The sequence below is a fragment of the Cavia porcellus genome, unplaced genomic scaffold (genome assembly GCF_034190915.1).
Source record: "Cavia porcellus strain 051 isolate PalLab524CR breed Dunkin Hartley unplaced genomic scaffold, mCavPor4.1 scaffold_8, whole genome shotgun sequence".
Classification (NCBI taxonomy): domain Eukaryota; kingdom Metazoa; phylum Chordata; class Mammalia; order Rodentia; family Caviidae; genus Cavia; species Cavia porcellus.
Genome location: NW_026947491.1, coordinates 28,065,114 through 28,086,827, shown reverse-complemented (window position 1 = coordinate 28,086,827; position 21,714 = coordinate 28,065,114). Strand labels below are relative to the sequence as shown.

The 21,714-nt window shown below is 40.2% G+C and overlaps 1 protein-coding gene across 11 annotated transcripts in view; it reads right to left on the bottom strand.

Moving 5' to 3' along the window:
• Nucleotides 1-21,714, bottom strand: part of Bicd1 (BICD cargo adaptor 1) — a 202,075-nt gene that overhangs the window by 32,348 nt on the left and 148,013 nt on the right. For 4 of the 11 annotated variants that reach the window (XM_063254524.1, XM_013149321.3, XM_005002318.4 and 1 more), the window contains exons 5-7: nucleotides 14,062-15,156; nucleotides 5,956-6,107; nucleotides 2,537-2,744 (exon numbers count right to left, since the gene is read on the bottom strand). In XM_063254524.1, coding sequence (XP_063110594.1) covers nucleotides 2,537-2,744; nucleotides 5,956-6,107; nucleotides 14,062-15,156 — 1,455 coding nt within the window. Of the gene's footprint in view, nucleotides 1-1,258; nucleotides 1,458-2,426; nucleotides 2,745-5,955; nucleotides 6,108-14,061; nucleotides 15,157-21,714 lie in introns of those variants that run through there. The other 7 variants (XM_003466773.5, XM_063254523.1, XR_010049193.1 and 4 more) reach the window with 6 other exon arrangements.

Sequence of the window (21,714 nt, the reverse complement as noted above, 5' to 3'; positions counted from 1 at the left end):
ATTATCACCCATTTCCTAGGACAGTCTTAGAGTGTTGACCATGTGCTGGAAATGACAACAGCTTTTCATCCCAATCAGTAGGTTGATTATATGAGTCAGATAACAAAGTACCAGAGGTCCTGAGGCTGAGGTTTCCAAAAAGGAATTAAGGTAAAATTGAGGTAAATTAAGTAGGAAGTAAAATCAAAGTAAATGACAAAACCAAAACAAAAAAGTATGGCAAAAGGAGCAAACTCAAAGGCTATAGCAGAAGCCAGAAGGTAACAAACACGAGTACAGGAGGCCAAGTGTCAGCAGTGTGAGCAATGGCACTGTGGCAGAGTGCAAGGTCCACCTGCCTTACAGTGGCATCTGCTGCAGAGGCTCAGGGGTAGCTGACAGGCCTGACCACAGATCCAGAGCTGCCAAATACCCGATCTTTAAAAAGAGGCCAGAAATACACACATTTAAGTGAAGCCCCTGATTGTGTTACTGCTGACTACTAACTTGAGTTAGTTTTAATTTCTTATTCCCTGGAAATTTCAAATACTACCTGTCCTTGGCTTTATTTTGTGTGTGGACTTCCTGTTTGCCACCTCTAACTTATTTCTTAAGGCACACAGGGATTTTGCAAAAGGATGATCTTTATTACTAGAAGTTATATTTTCTTTATTTGCGATTAGTCAGAGACCTTTTTATTGAGGCCTTTTCATGGGGAATGTTGAAAAGAAAAAGAAAGAAAATGTAAAACAGTAATGTTAAACTGTAAACACGCTGATAACGTAAGTCAAGAAGGGTTTGAGAACTGTGAGGAGAACTGAGGAGCAAAATCTTCAAAAAGCTCACTTTTATTCTGTGTACAAATGATAGAAAAGACATTCTGAGTCACTACAAAAGGAAATCAGCCCAAAAGGCTTGTTATAAATATGGCTCTCTTTGCTGAAATCTCATTAAAAACAGGAAGAGGGAAATGAAATCTGACCATGCTAGAATCACTCTGAGCTACCAAACTGCACACAGGATCTAGGTGTGTGTCCTGCATTGCACCTGTCGCTAATTTCCTCACCCCATGCATTCCTACTGGAATTTTCCATCCTGGGCTGCTAGAAGGAGGAAGGCTGCTGGCGGCAGTGGAGGAGGAAAGGGGAAGCTAAGCACACAGTGGTCTTCACTGGCATAGCTGGAAGGGGCTCTGAAGATGGTGGGTACGCCTGGCCGGAGGGAAGGGGAGCTGCCTCTTCAACTAATCATTGCATCACATGCACCCAAGGAAAAAGTGTTTACCTGGTGGAGCCACGGTTAACCTTTTTTCCTTGCTGAGCCGGTGCCCTTGGATGAGTTCCCTCATGGAAGGGGGGCCCTTCAGAAGAAATGATTCTGTGGAGGTGGGATCGGGGGGAACGCTTAATAAACTCTGGAGGTAGGAGGCCCCTGAAGTCCTGGGACGGCTCTGATCACAAAGGGAAGGTGAAAATTGTCTTGCAGGAGATCCAAGAAAAATACATATAGGAAACAAAAAAGTTTTACTTTAATTACCTTTCAATGCCTCACCAGTGACAACATTATTTAAACTGGCATTTAACTTTTTAAATATATAAATTAAGATTCTTGCTATTATTTTAAAAAGTTTCCACATCAGGATATAAGCCTACTTGGAAACTGTTTTGGATGCTGGAAGAGAGATTTATTACAGTTAGTTTGAAGCACAGATAGAAGCTCTATGTACTATTTAATTCATAAATAAAAGCTCTTCAAAAATTTTTACCATAGTAATGGAAAACACAAGATAAAAAATTTAATAGCCAGGACTCAGAAAAAAACGTCTGCAAAAGCAAGCCACTAAAAACCTTCAAATGGTTTCTCTGGTGCAATATTCCCATGCTAAATTAAAAAGCACAAAAATTTTCTTAGAAAAGGACTATACGTTTCCATTTTGTTTTATCTAAATATAGTCTTGTCCTGGCCATCAGTCATCAGTTTCGGTTATATGGGCAGAAGTTTCTGAGACAACATATTCATATCCTTGCCTCTATTAAAGAGAAGCTGCTAAACAACACCATTTTCTAGAAGTACAAAAACCTTTAAAATTATAGCTCATGTAGAACACAGCTTCATTTTTAATATCCACTTTGTCTATCAATTTTTTAGGCTGAAGGTAAGGGAGAAGCATATATATGAATACAAACAGCAGCAAAAATATAAACAGACACTTGAGAAAATTAAATTATGATTAATCGAGAGGTGTGGATGGGGTGCAGAAAGGAATATATAAACACAATTATCACAAGGTTCTGATCTGGAGAGACCAACACGAGCACGGCCCATCAATACCAGCTCCCATCTGGGCTTCCCCTTCCCTTCCTGCATCCCACACAAGAGCACATTCATTCTGCAGTTAGCTGAAATCTGGCCACTGCACCATGCTGTGAAGATCGCTGCATGCATACCTTTTCCTCTGAGTGCCACTGCTGCCCCTCATGGTGGGTGTCTGTGGGCCCTGACTATGCAGGAGGTAAGTGTCTATGGTGGGCGCGGTGGCTGACGCCTCCCCACTTACTTTAGGGCTGCCGATCTTGCTCTTTCCAAGTTTGCCTTTGCTGCGTCGGGACTGCTCGTGGTCAAACTCTAAGTCCTCCAGCCGCTGGGTTAGGGCGAGTTTTTGCTGGATAGCCATTCGTAATAAAGTGTTTAAGGTCTTCTTTTCATCCTCTGCGGCTGCTAACTGTCTCTGCATTTCATCCAGCTGTGTGACATATTCATCACATCTGGAACCCAAGCACAACAGCAGTCAGGAAGAATCTGGTGAGCTGGAACTGCAACAAGTCAAACAGCACAGTTCTCCTCCTTGATCCTTGGCTTCAGTTATCTGAGGCCAACGAGTACTTGCCTTTACTCTTTCAACATTTACACTTTTATTACAGTATATTATAAGCGTTCCATTTTATTACTATTGTTCATCTCTCATTGTGCCTAATTATAATAACTTAAAACTTATCATAGGTAAGTTTGTGTAGTTTCATACCAGCCATGGCTTTGAGAGTCCATTGGGGGTCATGAAGCCTGTCCCCCATGGATAAGGAGCTCTGCTATGCTTTTGACTGGAATTTAGGCATTTAGGACTAGTGTACTCAGGTGTGTTATGGATGGTTCTCTCCATTGTGTAACAGTGAATTCTTTGCAGGAATGTGATATTTGTTATAGTTGTGTGTAGGAGACAATTTGAGGGATTCTCCTTGAATGCAGAACAACCACTGCAACATTGATCGAGGCTTATTTCCATATACTGGTATGTACAGAGCTGACTGGTATTTATTCCTCTCTTTAATTGGCTCTAAGCATTGCGAATAAGGTTAGATTACTGGTGTGTAATCTAAAGCCATCAGACAGTCTCTTGTTTCCTCACATAGTGCTCTCTGTAAAAGATACAATCACAGCGGGATGGCAGAGCCAGTCAGCTCCAGGAAAGTCAACTAAGTAGGATCCTCAAAATAAAGAGGCTTTGAGTCCCCAGGGCACAAAAGTTTAAATATCAGAAACTGAAGCAATGGCGTCCAAAAACAATTCAATTGCTTCCTTAACTGAATTATGCACATTAATCCTTCTGGATGTCATTCTCCCTGCATTTTGCAAAGATGCTTTTTTCCCAACCTGGGTAGCCAGCTCAAGTTACTCACACAGTTCCTGACATCCCCATTGTCACTCATCCTTGAACCACCCGCCTTCTTCACAAAATAGTAAATCCTGGGAGAGGCCTAAGATCAGGGCGTTTGTCCACATATCCTCTTGGGGTTTGGACTTAGGACCCCACAAGGCTGTCCTTTGAACATGTTTTGGTGTCTTTACACTCACTGTGGGTTGGAGGTGGTAAATTGGAATTATGTCCATAATAACATTATGTCCAATAATGCCTCAATAGGAATACAAATATAACTTTCTGGATTGAGGAAGACTGAAAAGGGATTACAATACTTGGACTACCATACTCAATATTTAGGATTATTATAGGTATGCCTATAGCATGCAAAATTGTTAACAAAGAAAACATTTGCTTCTTTATTTATAATTACAGTTTTTATTTTAGCTCAGAACAGACTGCAGTTGACACTGCTTTCAACATGGCAGGTTTGCCTGAGTTAGAAAATATTGATTTTTTTAAACCAGGTGGTAAAGCAGTGAGTTGTCAAAAGAACCCGAGATTTGTATGAGGGTAGCTGGCCTGTCAGGAATATCTCCAGGCTGGCTTCACATTTGTACTGAGGCATGAAGAATGGCTTGCTGACCTATTTCCCCACAAGGAAAATCCACATGCATTGGAAGGAAGAAGCACTGTAGGAGAAAATCTCTGAGTTTCTGCTGATTTTATTTACCCAGTGTGATATTAATGACAATCACTCCTCTGCACCAGCTGATAGCTGAGAGTTTCTTGGAGTAAACCCAAATGTGCTGTGCACATGGAAGCAGCATGAGCCTGGGTGTTTGAAAGGAGACACTGCAGTGAAAAAAACCACAATACCCAGGGAAGGCCATTCTCTTTACCTCTGAAAGTCAAGGAATGTAGCGAGGCTATGTAAGTATCAGACCTTTATAAAACAGTTAGTGACTTTCAGCACCCTAGATTAATACACACCGGCCAGGTAACAATATTTTTAGTGCCGCAGAGTTAAAGTAGTTATTGTACCTGAAAAATGTCTGTGAAAATGTACTAGTTGGGGATAATTCACTTATAAGACATTTTTCATATATTGAGGTTGTAAATGCTCTTTTAATTCTTTTATATCTTTTTTTCTCAAAGAGGAAATTTATGTTCTCTTGATTCTAACTGCAATTCTGATTTCTTTCATTGAAGGGGATACTGTGCTTATTTCTATTTTCGGTCCCACTCTCCAGGGTCATGTGAATTCTGATCTCCAAATGCCACCACGCTGTGTGACCAGAAGTGAGTCCCCTTAAATTCTTGCACCTCCAGTCACAGACGCCCACCTTCTTCCTGTTGTATCCAGGAGATATCCGCACACAACCTGGAGCTTGTTCTCTCCTAGTAAAAAGCTGGACAGATTCAGGGGATTCCCAGGAAGCTCAGGATCTTCTTTATAGCAGCTATATGTAAATCAATTTCTACATCTACATATAAAGTCAAAGTTATGCTATGGGAATTTGGAGCCAAAGTTATACGATACAAGATACATCATTAGTGGTTTCTCAAATTATTTTTGGCACTGCACTGTGACAAGAGGAATCTCAACTATATATTGAGAATCTCAAATCAAAGAATCTTAACAACTATTTCAAGTTTTAAATGAAAATACACTGCTGCCTGAAAATGACTCATGGGGGGAGATAGAAGTTAGTATTTGTTTTAATTAGTTGGGTAATGTGTAAAATTTGGCGATATACATAATTACCTTTTAGACATTAACCTGACAGAATGCTCATGGTGAGCACTTTTATATACTTTAGTCACAGAAATATATTTCAAAGTGATAAAGTATTTGTCTATTTTAAAAAGTAGCTTTCTCTTTTTGGAAGTCTTTTAATAAATCAAATTCTTGCCCTGAGAAGGTAGGTAGTTCAGTGGTACTTGCCTGTCATACGTGAAACGCTGGAGTCAATCCCCAGCACCACCAAAAACTTACCATAGCAACCGGGTAACTGTCTTATTTTAGCTTTTTAAGGACTGGGTCTTTCTGGGTTGCTCAGGCTGCTCTTGAACTTCCAGGCTTGAGTGATTCTCAGACTGAGGCTGCTGAGCAGCTGCCAGTGTTTTTGTGTAATACAACTACTTGGTTCAGTGTCCAGGAGATGGCTCTGGTAGAAGTGGTGCAGTTTTGTTTCGGATTTGTCAGAAAGGCATCATTTTCTTCATGCTTTCCTATTTGGATCGCACACCCAACTCACCCAGACTGCTCCAAGACACACTTATGAAGGTGGGGCCCCTCCTATGTCGCAGCCCTAGTTTCGGGGAAAAAACACACTTACCTGGTTGCAAACATTGCCCTCAGGGAGGAGAAGGTGGCAGCGTCTTCCTTCAGAGCCTTCAGCTCATTGCGAAGCTTCGTCATCGTCTCAGTCACCATTGCCTTCTCATTCTCGTACTTGTTCTTCAGGTTAGCGAGGGCCACCTCTGCCGTCTGAAGCACAAAAACCATAATGCTTACCACTTCACGGCAGGAAAATCTGCTACCCAGGTTGCTTCACACTGGGTTGAGCTCCATTTCCTTCCGTAAGTGGAAAATGGAACTGATTTGGTTAGAGTTTACATAAGCATAACTCATACACTGGACATAGAGACTTTGGAGTAACATCAAACATATTGTGAACTGGTGATGTGATTTCATTATGTTAGAAGCCAGAGTGAGCAGAGTTGGTATGACAGCCAAGGGAATGACAACAGCTCTGTAAATCCCTCCTGAAGACCTCTGAGGGTGAGTGTTGGGCACCACAAATTCACAACGGCTAGTTTTGCATACTTCCCTAAGGGACAAATGGAAATTTAGGATTATCAGTACAACCCATTTGAGATTCCCCATTAACTCTTTAGGGATGGGCCATCGTCCCCCACCCACTAAGATTAAAACTAAAACCACTAAATTAAAAAAACACTCCAGGGCAGATCCTTCTTAGCATTAAGATCATCTGCACCGACTTGAGTCATCTCAAGATTATACTTGTCCGCTGAGTGATGCCAACCAGCCCTGCCTATCACTGTGTACGCTTCAAGACAGTGGCTGTCTTGGACTGTCTCTTTTTGGTCCATCTAGAGGTGGCGACTTCCCAGTCACTCATCATCTATTATTAAATTTGCTTCTGTTTCTTATTTTATCTTCTTGCTGTACCCTTGATACAGGCAACCTGGATCTTGGTGAGGTCCCTGACAGTGTAGGATGTCAAAGAGGGAGCCAATGTGAAACATCACCCAAGAAGTTTTAAAAGAAGTACGATTTCCAGGTGAGAAATGGTTGAGCTCAAGTATTTCTATTTATTCATTTAATCCATTTGATTTCAAGGAGAAAAAGAAAAAAAAAAGAAACCTAAAAATTTCAAAACACATCTATTTTTGTGTCTTCTATACTCTGTGAGCCTGAAGCATAGACTAAGAGACAAAGGTCATGGTAATGTACAGCGTTAAGTGTAAGATAGTAACCTATAAACCCAAGGTATTATATGAATGGATTTTGCCCTAGATGTCTGACTTTTTCTTGTGTTCCAGCCAGGAGATTCAGGTCAGACCAACATGAGGTTGCCAGTCAAATGATAATTTTTTTAAAAAAATTTAAATAATGTACCTGTTATACTTAGAGATGCTTAAATAGTGAACAGTCCAAACAATGTCACAAATTTCTTCAGTGCTCAAATGTTAAAATGTATTAACATGGGTATGGTTAATACAAAATAATAGTTCCATTTAATGGTCTATGTTAACCTTACTGCCTCTACTGCACTGTACTGTTATCAATCTTCTGGATGTTCAACAACTAAAATTAAGAGATAATTATAAATTCCTTTTGGATTCCTTTTGCTGGAATCTACCAGATCTTTTCCAAAAAGGTTATATTATGCATACTGGGATCATAATTAACTATACTCAACTGGCGTTAAATGATACCACAGCTGATCTCTCTCTTAAATAAAAAGGTAAAATTAATAAAACAGGCCATCCTCCAAAAATCAGATGACATTAGACATTCTAACGGCATAAGAGGTAGTTACACAATTGTAAAACTTAATGTGTATATGATAAATGAATGACATGTCAGTTTCTAAAATTCCCTGGACCTTATCCTTATCCTCTTTATGGGAAGCCATTACTAAAGTTGTAATCATAAATACCCTGTTGATTGTATTATTTGACTCCTGCACACTTAATTGATTCTTTGCCTTTGTCTCCTTTAGACTTAAAGCTGTACACCTACCCAAGATAAAAACCAGATGTCTTGTGACTGTGGAGGAGACAGATACCTTCCACTGTGGGCCAGATACCAAGACAAAAGGCTAAACGAAGCACTCAAACCCCATAGGGAGACTTTTTTAATATGTTTTTTTCATGTTTTCAACAACACAGATAAAAATCAAAAAGAAAAGTAACAATCTGATCTTTTAGCAGTGACACTTAGAGCTCTAAGACAGGTAAAATGAGACAAGGTGGAGCTGCCCGAGCCCCTCCCAGACCATGCTTCATGCAACAAAGAAGGACACTGGGCAGGAGAGTGCCCCAACCCTGGCATTCTTCTGGGGCCTTGCCCCTCTTGTAATCCCAAGGGCCATTGGAGGAGTGACTGCCCTAGCCGCTAGAGTGCGGTTAAGCCATCCTCTACCTGCCCTCATAGGAGATCTCATCACTACCAGATTCATCGCAGACTGATCTACTTAGACTTGCTGCTGAAGACTGATGGGGCTCGAGGTCCACAGTCCTCCCTTAAGGTGTCCTTAAGCCCCAAGTTGCACTGGAGGTCTCAGGTAAGACATTCTCTGTACTTATGGACATAGAGGCCATGTATGAGTGTTCTTCCTGAGTTTTCAGGCTGCTATATTTAGTCCTCAGTCTCTGTAGTGGGTGCTGATGGCCAACCTACGCAGCCTTTACAGACAGGGCCTACTCCACACAGGTTCCAGACTCCTTTCTTCTCTGGTCAATCCCATAGTTTGAGATACCTCCAATCCCACCTGTGCTATCCATGCCATGCCTATTTTAATTCATCTCAAGGATCCTTCAATTTTTTCCTCATGTTCTCCAATACCCCACAGCTCCCAAACATTTACAGGGACTTACACTTAGCCAGGGCAACTTTATCATTTAACTGTTACCCTTTCAGATAAAAAAAATAATCACCTCTCATAACTTCACTCCTCCTAACCCCACACATATTTTTTAGAATTCTACCTCACCATGGTAATGATTCTACCTTACCATGATCCTGATGGAATGGCATATTTAAATCAAAGGCACCTTCTACCTCCCCTGGGTCCTTAAATATGATAGTGGCCTGCCTCCTCATTGTCTCTTTGTTTTTCCAATCTAACATGTGGCATTTACCAATGATAAAGTTGTCCTGGCTAAAACAGCTGACACCAGCTTCTACATGGGCATCAACCATCATCCTGTTAACCTTCCTAAACCCCAATACAGCACCCCCTTTCATCAGGAAGTAGTAAGAGATTTTCACCCTTTTCCTAACAATAAAAAGATAGGAATGAAAGGATTTTGCCCTAGATATGATATTACAATATTACAGCAGTGGGAGATGGGACCAAAGGATGTTTAGCTTGAGGTCACTTCCCCCTTCCCCTATGACAACTTCCTTTTCCTTCTCCAGTGGTGCGAAAAAAGTCCCAATCAGCTGCTCACACATCAGCAAAGCCCACCCTAAGTGCCACTCCGGTCAGAGGTTATATGTATCTCCCATGCCCCACATTCCAGCAGAGAAGCCAGACCCTGGCCGTCATGGAGCTCTCTCTGTGTCCTTTAAATAAAGGCTATTTTTATTTTATATTCTCTCTTTTATCATGCCAAAAACTCTATCATTATATGTTTAAGGAAACATGACAATCAAGTATTTTCTAAGTATTTTCATATAACTTATTCAAAACAATGAATTATAGTCAAATTTAATTCTTTATAATATCTTTAAAAACCAGAAGTGCCAAAATGTAGAAAGAGCTCAAATATTTGTTTAAATTTGGATTGGGGCATTTCTGAAGTTCCTCAATTAACAAGTGTTTCAAATCCAGAGCTGGCAGGGGAGAGCTGGAAGTCAAAAGCACCCTCACTGACTGACTCAACGGCATGTATTTCAGAGCTGCCCACAGAATGCACAGAATGTGTTGTCCACACTGAAGTCAAAGTGGAACGTCATTTTTTATACAGCTTTTCAGATTGTATAAAAATTCCCAATACAGTACTGCTTAATTCAGATCGTTTAGTTTAGCTTAGTCATTATGCCTCACAGTTAGAAGAGTCTCACAACAGGGTCAAAAAAAGAAACTAGTCCTCAAGGTTAAGTGCATTTAAGCAGCTAAGCCAAACTTAGAGGTGCAAAGGTAAGCACAAGAAGGATAAAAGCTACAACCAGAAGACAGATAAGGACTTTCTTCCCAGAAGAAGGTATACAAAGTTAGCTGACAGCTCTCTCCTGCCTCCAGACTTGGACTTCAACCAGATCTGACTTTGAAAACACATTAAAAATGTAAGACAGTTTCAACTTTTTTGAACTCATTTGCTCTGAGACAAGCAAGCCACCTTCACTCTACCTGTCATACAGGGCACTGGATTCCTTTCCCCTCTTAGCAGAGTTTCTAATAAACACTCCAAAAGGTACTCAAATTTATTCAATTCTGGGAAACAAAGAACTTAGGTTTATACAAAATTATTTGTTTCAGTATTAGTGAAAAACCCGATGCCTAATGGAATTTCCGAGGAAGACTACACTGGATTGGTAAAATACCCTTTTAAGGTTGAAATAGATAGCTTCAGCTTTCTTAGGTGAAGTGCCAACTTATAGTATAGAGAGAGATTCTTTCCTAATTAAACCAATGTTGACATGGTTCTCCAGTGACATCATATGACATCGTAGTTTGTTACTATTTTAATTCAAGTTGCTTCCTATTAGTTCTGAATGAATTTAAAATAAGATTTAAGTGAGAATTTACCCAAAAAATACTTCTATATGTTCTGTAGCAGTAATACTTAGTGGAATCTTCAGAAATGTTATTCATTCAGAAAATTACCCAAAGGGTAGAAAAGTTGATGTGGCAGGATGGCAATGGTTTAGGTTTTTAAAAAAAGTTCAGACATATATTCATTGAGAACAGATAACTCAGTTTATGTTGTGAACGTGAAGTCGTGACTAGCTTGTGAGTGCACGGTTAGAATCTAGGGGAGGACAGGAAGATGATGACAGGGAGGTCAACCAGAAGCAAAAGCTCCATGCTTGTAAAGAATGTCCAGGAGGACGTGGATTTGCTTGGAGATTTGTTTGTCCACAGGCTGCACAAAGCTTTTTAAGCACTAAGTAATTTTAAGTATCTAAAATCTATTAGTACATGTGCTGACACCTGCATTCACTACATTTTTTATGCATCGCAATGTCAGTTTTCTAAGTAGAAAAGCCTTATTTCCAGCCAGAGATCTTCTCAAGTATTCTCCCAACACAGTACCTTATTTTTGTTACCCCTGCCCTTCTGTACCTACTCTTCATTCTGGAATTAGTCTTTTTCCCCTGGAAAAACAATTTCTTATCCTGTAAGAATAAATTCAAAGCTGGGCACCATTCCTGTAACTCTGGCACTTGGGAGGCTGAGGCAGAAAGATTACAAGTTCTGGTCCCACCTGTGCAACTTAGAGAGACTCTGTCTTGAAAAATGGGCTAGGGAGAGATAGCTCAATGACACAGTGCTTCTGAGTAGGACTCTGGCATTAAACAAAACAAAGCAAAGCAAAAAAGCAAAACAAAACAAAATAAAACAAAACTCAAGTATGATTGTTTCTGTGAAGTCTTTTCTAGAGCTCCCAAAAGAAGCATTAGCTGTTTTCTCTGTAACGCCCCCGCAGTGAGGGTTATAGCACATGTCACACCAAGGTCTTATCTTACTATTGCCTGTGCTCCACCACCCTGACACAGTCCTCTTCTAGAAGATGGTGACTGTTCTTTAGTCTTCTTAGAATCTCACACCTACCACAGTTTTGTCCACAGATGGTACCTTCTACCACTCCACCCAAAGAGGGTGCCTCTGAAACACCCTAAAGGATAATAAAGATTACACAGAATACAGAATGCCTACTGCAGAAGATTTCCATTTTTTCCTAAGTCACAGAATTCTCACCTGAGTCTTAATAATTAACATTCCACAACATCTAAATATAACCAATTTTATCTGTGGACACTTGAAGCTGTTTAAGGAACATATGCATCCCAGCAACAGCTCCAAAATCATTAAAATGTGTAACAAACGTGTGGTTCAAAATGTATTTGGCTTTAATCTACTCAGGCTGTGGCTCTAATCTAATGCAAATATCACCACAAAGCACTCTGGCAGTTCGGCTAGGCATGCCATGTCCGGTCCGAATCCCTATGGCACTGTTTATCCCACTCCAAAGTGCTTCATGTGTTTTGTCCTGGGAGCAGCTACAGGCTGTGCTGAAATTGTACTAGAGTGCTAATCACTTAGTTCTGCATGCCTACCTTCTCTCTCCATAAACTATATATGTAATCAATGAATACAGGTTCATAAATTAGTCTCTCCAAGACGACAGACTGTTCTCAGCTGCTTCAGTAAAGCATTTTAATATCTTCCTAAATCTATTGTTGGCTAATATTCAATCTTCAGGTAGTAATCAGAGAAATTATCTAAATGACTTGGCCAAGAATGTCCCCTATCCTGGATAAAGGTTAAATTGCCTCATTTAATGTGAGTCTGGGTCATTTATTTTTGAAGGGGATTGAACCCTGGTCCTTTGTACTGAGTTATATCCCCAACCCATTTTAAAATTTTGACACAGGGTCTAGCTAAATCACCCAGCTGTGTTCAAACTCATGATGCTCCTGCCTCAGCCTATCACAGTGCTGGGATTATAGGCATGTACCACCATGCTCAGCTGATTTTGGTTATTTCAGACCACTCTAACTTGTTGAGTCATTGAATGGTAAAAAGTTGCTTTATTCTCACATCAAATTGGAATCCAACAGCTCATTGATTCTTCATTCTCCCATTGTTTTTTTTATTTCCCTAAAATGACAGCACAAAAGGTACTATTTGTCTCTTGAGTCTTAAAAGTATCTTTACAGTGCAAACCATATTTTGCTTATAGTACAGACGTCCAACTAATCTTAATGGGTTTATGGGAACAGAAGATGAAGACTAGAAAGGTAGGTGACATAACATTAGTGTGGTTCCCCCGAGATCAGGACAAAAGGGGAAGGTGCTTGATACAGGATTAACGTTCACTCTTCAGAGAGCATGTGCTCCACTCAGGAGACTGAGGCAGGAGGTCAGCCTGGGCAACATTATCAAGACCTCGTCTCAAAAGAGAAAGTGTGCCTAAGCCACTGATCTATGCTTCCATTTGCAAGAAGGAATCTGATGCTTGTTGCTTGTCTGTATCAACCCCAGGATTTGTTCAGCACACTTCTCGTGTGTCACTGGAGGCTACCTTTTCAGATAAACTACATCATATTGTCAGGTCTGTATTTCATGTCACTTTCATCATATACAACTCTGGGTAGAACACAAACTCGGTCATCAAGGATACAGGAATTAGTTAGGCTCGTGCTGTAGCACCTAACTTTCCTTACAGAGGATGGGGTCTCTACGGGTTAGGAAAAAAACAGAAACTCCTAGCTTCTCAAGCTCTTGCCTTACACTCAACTGAACCTAAAGCTCAGGTCACAGATGGGACATAGGAGATGCACTCTCTTTCTCTTTCCTTCCTATCCTCTTATTGTCTTGCTGCTCTGAATTATTGCTGACGTTGGTAACATCTGCCTGGCTTTGTTTCTCTCGCTCCATTCCCCACAACTGTCTTCTGCTTCCCTGACTCTGAGACCCTAGAGTTTACCCAGCGCCCTTGCTTCTGTAAGTGTGGTACAAAGGCCAAGACTCCTTTTTCCTGTCTTGTTGTGCTCCTAGAAATCAAGTCTTGTAACTGAACCCCATCTCTCAAGTTGGGGTCTGCTCACTGACTCCAGATCTCCACAGTGTCTGTCTGCACCTACTTCCTGCCGGTGTGTGCATCTCCCAGGTTGGTGAACAGGGCCACGCCAGCCTCTCAGCCTCCCTCCCCCTCCTATTTCCTCATTCATTTCCACTCAACACCACCTGGACTGCAATCCCACAGCTGTAGCTGGGGCTGTTCCTCTGATCTGCTCTCTGGCCACCCAGCTGGGCACAGCTAGTCTCCTATCTCATATATCCATTCACTCACCAAAAAATACCACTATGCTCTCCTCTGGTACTGGGTTGTAGCTAGTTTTATTTATCCACTGACCAGGAATCCTTAATTCTTATCTTGGTACTATGGAAAGCTCAAAGAAACTGTGGAATAAGCTGATGGTGCGGGTTTTACCTAGCTTGCCTCCCCCAGGAGATTACCTGCTTGTTGGCTTTTAGCACCGCCCTCAGTGTGGCGATCTGCTCCCGCTTGGTGCTCAGCAGTGACTTGAGCTTCAGAATCTCCTCCATTAAGGCCTCCTTGTCTTTGTCGATCATGGGGGCCAACTCCCGGGCTGCTGCTCTTTGCCGAGATAGTTGCACGGACCGGTCCACTGCTTTCTGCAGATGTTTGATTTGGTCCCGGATTATGGCATTAAGGTTGTAGATATTCATTGGCTCTTTGCGGATATCACTTGTATCCAACACTGGAGAAGATGGCGGGGCAGTAATAACAGGAGAGATCGTAGGCGTCTTCGTTGGACTTGGTTCTTTGCTGGCCTCTGTGTTTTCTTTTGAAACTGGTTCAGATGAGGTCCTTGTTTCTACTGGAGATGACACACCCCGCCTGGCTAATCGTGGAGACAGAAGTCCCCTGGGGTCATCAGGCCCCTTTAGGCTGCCACTGCGGGTGACTCTGCTCTGCTTGTAATAGTCCAGCATGACCCTGTTGGGCGTTTCGTTATTGCACAGACACACGTGGTGGTACAGCTGAGCGAGCTCCTCGCTGAAGGTCACCAGCTCATCCTGCGCTGTGTTAAGGGTGTTGTGATTCTCGTTGGCGATGGCAGTCATCTTCTGCAGCTCCTTCTCCATGTGAGCCATCTTCTCGCCACTTTCCTTGGTGGTCTTCTCTAGGCTTGTCACCTGCTCGTCATACATCTGGATCTTACTCTCATACTTGGCCTTCTCTTCGGTATAGTTTTCTACGGATTTATTGTATTTCTCCTTCAAGGTCTTAATTTCTGCTTTCAAGTCAATCACCTCCGTGACGGCCACCCTGTATTTGCACTCAAGGATCTCTAGGCCATTGATGTCTACCTCATAGTCATGAGCCTCCTCCCCAGAGTCCCGGCCCTTCTCGCCGTCCAGCTCAGCCCGGAGCTCCTTGCTGCTCTGCAGGCCCCTCATGGCATTGACATGCTCCGTGAGCCGGTGCACCCTCTCGTGCTGCTCTGTCAGCGCTCCCTTCGTGTGTTCCAGCTGTGTCTGGGACTCCTGGAGACTGGCCAGAAGGATGGCCTTCTCCCGCTCCACCTGCAGGGGAAAGAGACGGCCTGTGAATGACCTCAATGTGATGCCATCCCTGAAGCCAGCCAGATATGCGGACACCTCAATACCTGCAGCAGAGCCAACGCTCCTGTTACTCTAAATTAAATTAGGATGTGTTTCCTTAGTCAGCAGTTCTCTCTGCTAAGTCAGTCTAAACACATGCAATTCCTAACACGGTATTTGATGAAAGCCAAGCCATTTCAATTTTTCATAAAGGAAATGCAGTATCACCTAAAAATTATATTACTGGTATTATGGACAAGTGAAAATGGATTTCAGAGATTGCTTTTTTTCCCTTGAAAATTAAATGAATTTCCTCTAGATAGTCTAAGCTTTATTTAATTAGTGTACATGATTATAAATAAAACTGTTTCCAAAAAGCCCTTCAATAGGAAAAGCCTGTGGATATCGATCAAAACAAAATGTACTGAGTGTGTGTTGAGCTTGCTCTGGAGGTAAAAGCGTATGATAAATGAGGTAATGGCTTTGGAATGATCTTTAATCTATACTCTGCTTGTTCATATTTAACATAAACATTTTCTAAGATTGAAAGGATAAACCTCCCAGTTTCTTCAGAAAATACAGACCATTGTCTCTTTTATGTGTATATGGCCCACATACAACACTCCTTCCACACTCAGTATATTTCTATGAAATCAGCTTGGTGAGGAGTAGTATCCCAAGTTACACACACACACGCACGCGTGTGCACACACATGCACACACACACTCCATCCAAACAATTAAAGATGATCTGACCAAAAAAAATTACTGAATTATGGAAAATCTTATTAAACCCCAATGTTATATTTTCACTCAGCTACTGTGACTTACAGTACCTTAAACTGTATTTGGATTTTAAAGCCTGGGTCTTAAACTATTAATATTCTCTGTGCTCTAAATTAATAAATGTGAGCACTTTACAGCTTAAAATGACTATGCATTTTAAGTATCACTATTTAATCTTCATCAGTAGACCTCATCAAAGGGAGACTTACTGAGTTACTTATAATCTATAGAGATCAAGAACAGTTCTCTACTTCTCTTCCTACAATTTTCACTTTTTGTCTGAACTAGGAGAATTTTTTTGAGGTAGGAATGACTGTTTGCTAGAAAAGGTGATTTTAAGATCTGCAAGCTGTTTCGTGTCTGTATGCATATATGTTAATTATTAATGCTGTGATAGCTTATAAAATTACTTTTAATTTCGTGGAATGATTGCTGTTAAATAACCACCTTTACATGTAATGTGGACTGATAATTTCTTTTGTTAAAGAACACAGAAAATAGACTTTATATAAAGACTTCTATAGGAAAAGGAATCGAAGCTATTTAGAAAACTATCATTTCCCATAAATTTCTTTTTCAAAGTATTAAGAAGCATTAGTTTTATTATATAAATTCTATGTCAATATGTAAGTTCTACTGACCCAGCCTCCGAAGTAGCTGGGACTGTATGTATCCATGTGCCGAGTTTAATTCTAACTTAAAAAAAAAAAAACACTGAGATATAATAACTGCATATACATTTTGGGTACAATGTAATGTTCCATGTAAATCATGTAATCAGGCTAACTAATCAGATAATTAACAAATTTACTTCCTCCACGTTTATCGTCTCTTATTAAATGTCCCCCAAAGGCCAATGGACTGAAGTTCAGGCATGTACTTGTGGTGCTAGTAAAGGGTAGTAGAGGAGGTGGGGTCAGGTCACTGGGGGCCTGTACTTGAAGGAGACATTGGGTCTCTCTCTCTCTCTCTCTCTCTCTCTCTCACTTCCTGGCCACCATGCAGTGAGCATTTGGGTTACACCACTTGCTCTCCACTGTGACATATTCGTCACAACAGGCTTAAGAGAATGGGACCAATAACCATGGACTGGATCCTCTTACACCATGAGCCAAACAAACCTTTCCTCCTCATAAATTGATTTATCTGTCTGTCACAGCAACAAAAATCTGGCCAACATATATTTCTTTGTGGTAAAAGCTTTTATTTTTAGTAATTTCAACATGTAATTATTAACATAGTTACCACATTGTGCAATGTGTTATCTACTTGGAATTTTGATCATCTCTCCTTCCCCATTCAACTCTACCCTGGCTATCACCCCTAGAATCCCACACCTCTGGAAACTACCATTCACTCTAATTCCATTTTAAGGTGCCACATATACATGAGGTGACGCAGTATTTATCTTCCTGTGTATAGCTTATCTGACTTAGCATAATGCCCTCTACATTCACTCATATCACAAGTGAAAAGATTTTATTTGTTCTTTAAAGAAATAAATAGCATTCTCTATGTACACATACCACATTTCTTTAGTCATCCATCTATTGACAAACACTGAGGTGATTTTCATATTTTGGCTACAGTAATGATGCTGCAATGAACGTGAGAGTGCTGACATCTCTTCAATGCACTGACTGGGTTTTCTTTGGATATTCATGCAGAAGTGGGATTGTTAGATCACTGGGTAGTTCTATTTTTGGTATTTTGAGGAATTTTCACGAAGTCTTTATTCTAGTCATTTGACCCTTGAATTTTCAGTGGGGTTATGGTAACAATCGCACATAGTATCAGTGTTTATATAATCATCTTGTATCCTGCAATGCTACTGAACTGACATTAGTTTTTTTTTTTTTTTTTTTTTTTGGTCTTTTTCGTTTTTATCGGTACCGGGGATCATCGAACTCACGACTGCCTGCTTGCAAGGCAGGCGCTTATGCCGCCGAGCTAAATCCCCAGCCCCTGACATTAGTTTTAATAAGTTTAGTGGATTCCCTAAGAATTTCTACATACAAGATCATGTTGTCTACAAATAAAGATAATTAATTGAAAGAGCTTTCATTTCATTGCCCTGACTATCTTTCCTTGCTGGAATTCATGACACAGGTTAAATAAAAGTAGCAGATGCATACTTTGCTTGTTTCTGATCTTAGAAGGGAAGCATTAAGTCTAATGTTATCTGTGACTGTTTCAGAGATTTCCAAGGTTCCTTTCATTCCGAGAATTCTACCCAAGGGAAGTGAAGCATATGCTGCACATGAAAACTTGTAGGTAAATGCTCAGTAGTATTATTCAGAAAGCTCAAGATGAAAACAGTTCAAATACCCATCAAGAGATAAAAGGTATAGCCATACCGTACATTTGCACTGTAAAGGAATGTAGTGCTAACATGCCTTGTTACAACATGACTGAACCTTGAAAACCTCAGCTAAGTGAAAGAAGCCAATCATAAAAGACCACAAATTGTATGACTTCATTTATATGAAATGTCTACAATGAATAAATCTGTGGAGACAGGAAATACACAGGAAAGTGTACAGGAAGTGGCTGCCTACGGTTTAAGGCTTCTGGGAAAATGGAGAGGGGCTGCTAATGGTATGTGGTTTCTTTTAGTGGTGAAAATATTCTAAACTTGACTGTGGTGATGGTCACTTAGTCCTGCAAACATACTGACAACAATTTTGAATGGGTATGTTGCAAGGTGTGTGAATTATATCTCTGCAGATCTGCTGTTTTTCTTTTTTTTTTTTGTCTTTTTCGTTTTTTTATTGATACCAGGGATCGAACTCATGACTGCTTGCTTGCAAGGCAGGCACTTATGCCGCTGAGCTAAATCCCCAGCTCCCTGCTTTTTTTCTTTTTAAAGTGATCTCTGTTCCTCTGGCTGCTGTAGTTATAAATGCCTTTGAAGCTAAGGCCTTGTGCACCTAAGCAAGCACTGTACCACTGAGCCACACCTAAACCCCTTGGTGCTTTTTTAAATGTTTATTGATAAAAAAAGTAATGCTTCTGAGAAATGTGTTTGCTAACAAAGTTTATAAAGGTAATAGGAAGTCTGTGGTTTAACCACATAAGTGCCTAAATTGTCAACTTTTACTAAGAAAGTATCTGTGTAAGTTTTAAAAATCAGGAAGTAACCAATTTTATTTAGTTAATTTCACCTCATAAATACTGTGAGACTTTGTTAAGCAGTGATGATATTTAACTTCTCTCTGTATAGCTATTCCATTTATTAGATTTTTGTCTTTTAACAAATGACACAACATAGTGTGCCTTAGTTACCCTATTTGTAAATGGGAACAACAATACTGTTTACCCTACATAGTGGTTGTAAGAACTAACCAATTAAGCAAATATGTAAAATATATGCAAAGTTTTCCTTTATAAGGCATATGGCAAATTACTATCACCACTACCTTCATTATAGGAACAATTAAAATTGCTTTGGTGGGTCAAGTATAATATGAATCTATTTCTTCTCCATCCATGAGGATACTGCTTATGGATGCTAGTTTTATAGAAACATTATTGCTGTCTCACATTACACATGAAATTATATATCTAATATTAAAAAACCTAGTATAAGAAATAGTAAGAGTACATAAAATACAAAAAATTCAATAAATACAGTGAAAGGATAAGAATCTGCTTAAAGGGGAAAAATAATATCTCAGGGAAAATGAAAAAGAAAAAGGAAGGGAAAAGAAAAAATATCTAAAATTATATAAACACTTGGGATAGCTAAGATGATTGTGTTACAAAGTCTATAAGTTCTTGGAACAAAATAGTTAACATTCATAGGACTGGAACAATTGTGCATGGTGATCTGAGGAACTGAGGAACTCTTGAAGATCATTATGTAAAATAACAACCTTAGTTATGCTCCTACTGCCTTGTTTGGAAGGCCTATATTGTCAGTGTTTTGGGCTCTTTGCTATTGTTATTTACTTGTCTTTTTTGTTTTGTTTTCCTAGTAATGTGTTTTGTTTTCCCTATATTACAGAAAGGATAGGTATACATGTAGAGACGCATACATGCATAGAACTTCTAAATAATTTATGAGAATTGATTGTATAATGCATGATGAAATGAACAGCTACTTTGAAGAAAAAGAGACACTAAGGTACGCAGTGCTGATTCCATAGTGTCATGCTGTGAAATCCAGCAATATTATTATTCTTTGTTCAGAGTGATTTTAGTCTGTTTTGTATTGTTTAATTTCAACAGACATGAAGGTCTGGACAGCTATTTTGAAGAGAACGAGAGTCATTATAGCAGCCATTGTTGATTTCCCTATTGTTTGATTTTGAAAGCCTATAATGCCTTCATCATCCTGTTCTGATCAGTTTTATGATATTTTGTTTTGTATGAATTTGTTTTGTATGAATTTGTTGTGTGGACAACTATGTAGAAGAAAACGAGACAATATGATAGACAATGATCTCCTAATTGTCTTGCTTGAAATCTGTGTCATTTACATTGTTTTCTTCTGATCTGTTTTGTTATGTTTAGCTTTACTCGCTTTAAAATAAAGGAAAGAAAACAAAGCTGATGAGTTCTCCCCTGCTCAGACTCCATATGTTTCTAAAGGTGAACAGAAGTTGTTTATCAGAAGCAGAAATGTCAGCACAAGCAGAGAGGACCTCCTTAAATAGATTAAGTAATTTAGTTTTTCCAGACAGGACCTACTTACTTTCATTCTAATAAAACGAATTAAGGGTCCTGATTGGCATGGCAAAATGTCAGTTATAAACAAAATGTTAGTTGAATAGCCAGGTCCTGAGGGCACTGAAAACCCAAAATAATTCATCACTAATACCCTGAAAAACTTCTCCTCATGAATGTGGGATGACATAGCTGAGCCGCTCACTACCAAAGCCTACTGTCAGGTTTTATGAGTAAGATGCTCCCTCGCTGTACCTTTTCAGTCCTGGTCCTGAGTCAGGCCTCACATTGGCCAACGCCTCTACCGTCTGGTTGTCTACTGTAATTCCTGCAGATGTGCTTGTGTATTAGATGAGAGTTAGCACAAATAACTATATTTAACATGTAAAACATTCCTGTAATCTATTCCATAACCCAGGAAGACACATGAATCAGTACAATATTCACTCCGATCTGCTCTGGAAACAAACACATCTCCTAATTTACATATAGCTTACAATCACTTACCTTGGACCATACTTTCTGTGCTTTGTGTATGGACTGTTCATCTAAAACAGTAGTGGGTAACTTCAGAAACTGACAATAAATTCCAGTATAGAAACAGTAACTGTCTTAGCTACTCTTCTCATTGTTGAGACAAATATCCAACACCCAAAGTTAAAGGAGAGAAGGTTTATTCAGCTCACAGTTTGCAGAGGTTTCAATCCACAGCTGGCTGGTTCCAAGGCAGGGTGGCATGGCAGAGGGGCATCACAGAGGAGAAACAGATCATGGTGTGGCAAGACGGTGGCTAGCAACGAGCAGCAGCAGCAACAGCCTACCTTCTCTCTGTCTCTTTATTCCATCCAGGCCACCAGCCTAATGATTGGTGCCACTTACATCAAGGGTTGGGTTTCCATCGTCCACACCCTTAACCCCAGCATCATACCCTTCATCCACATTCACAAACCCTAATCCAGCTACCTTTGAGACTCCCCACCTGTGACCGTATGAGGCTTTGGGGGGTACATCTAGATACAAGACCTAGCAGAAACTTACAGTTTTATGACTTCTGTGTGTGGTTCCATATTTATCATCCCATCAGTT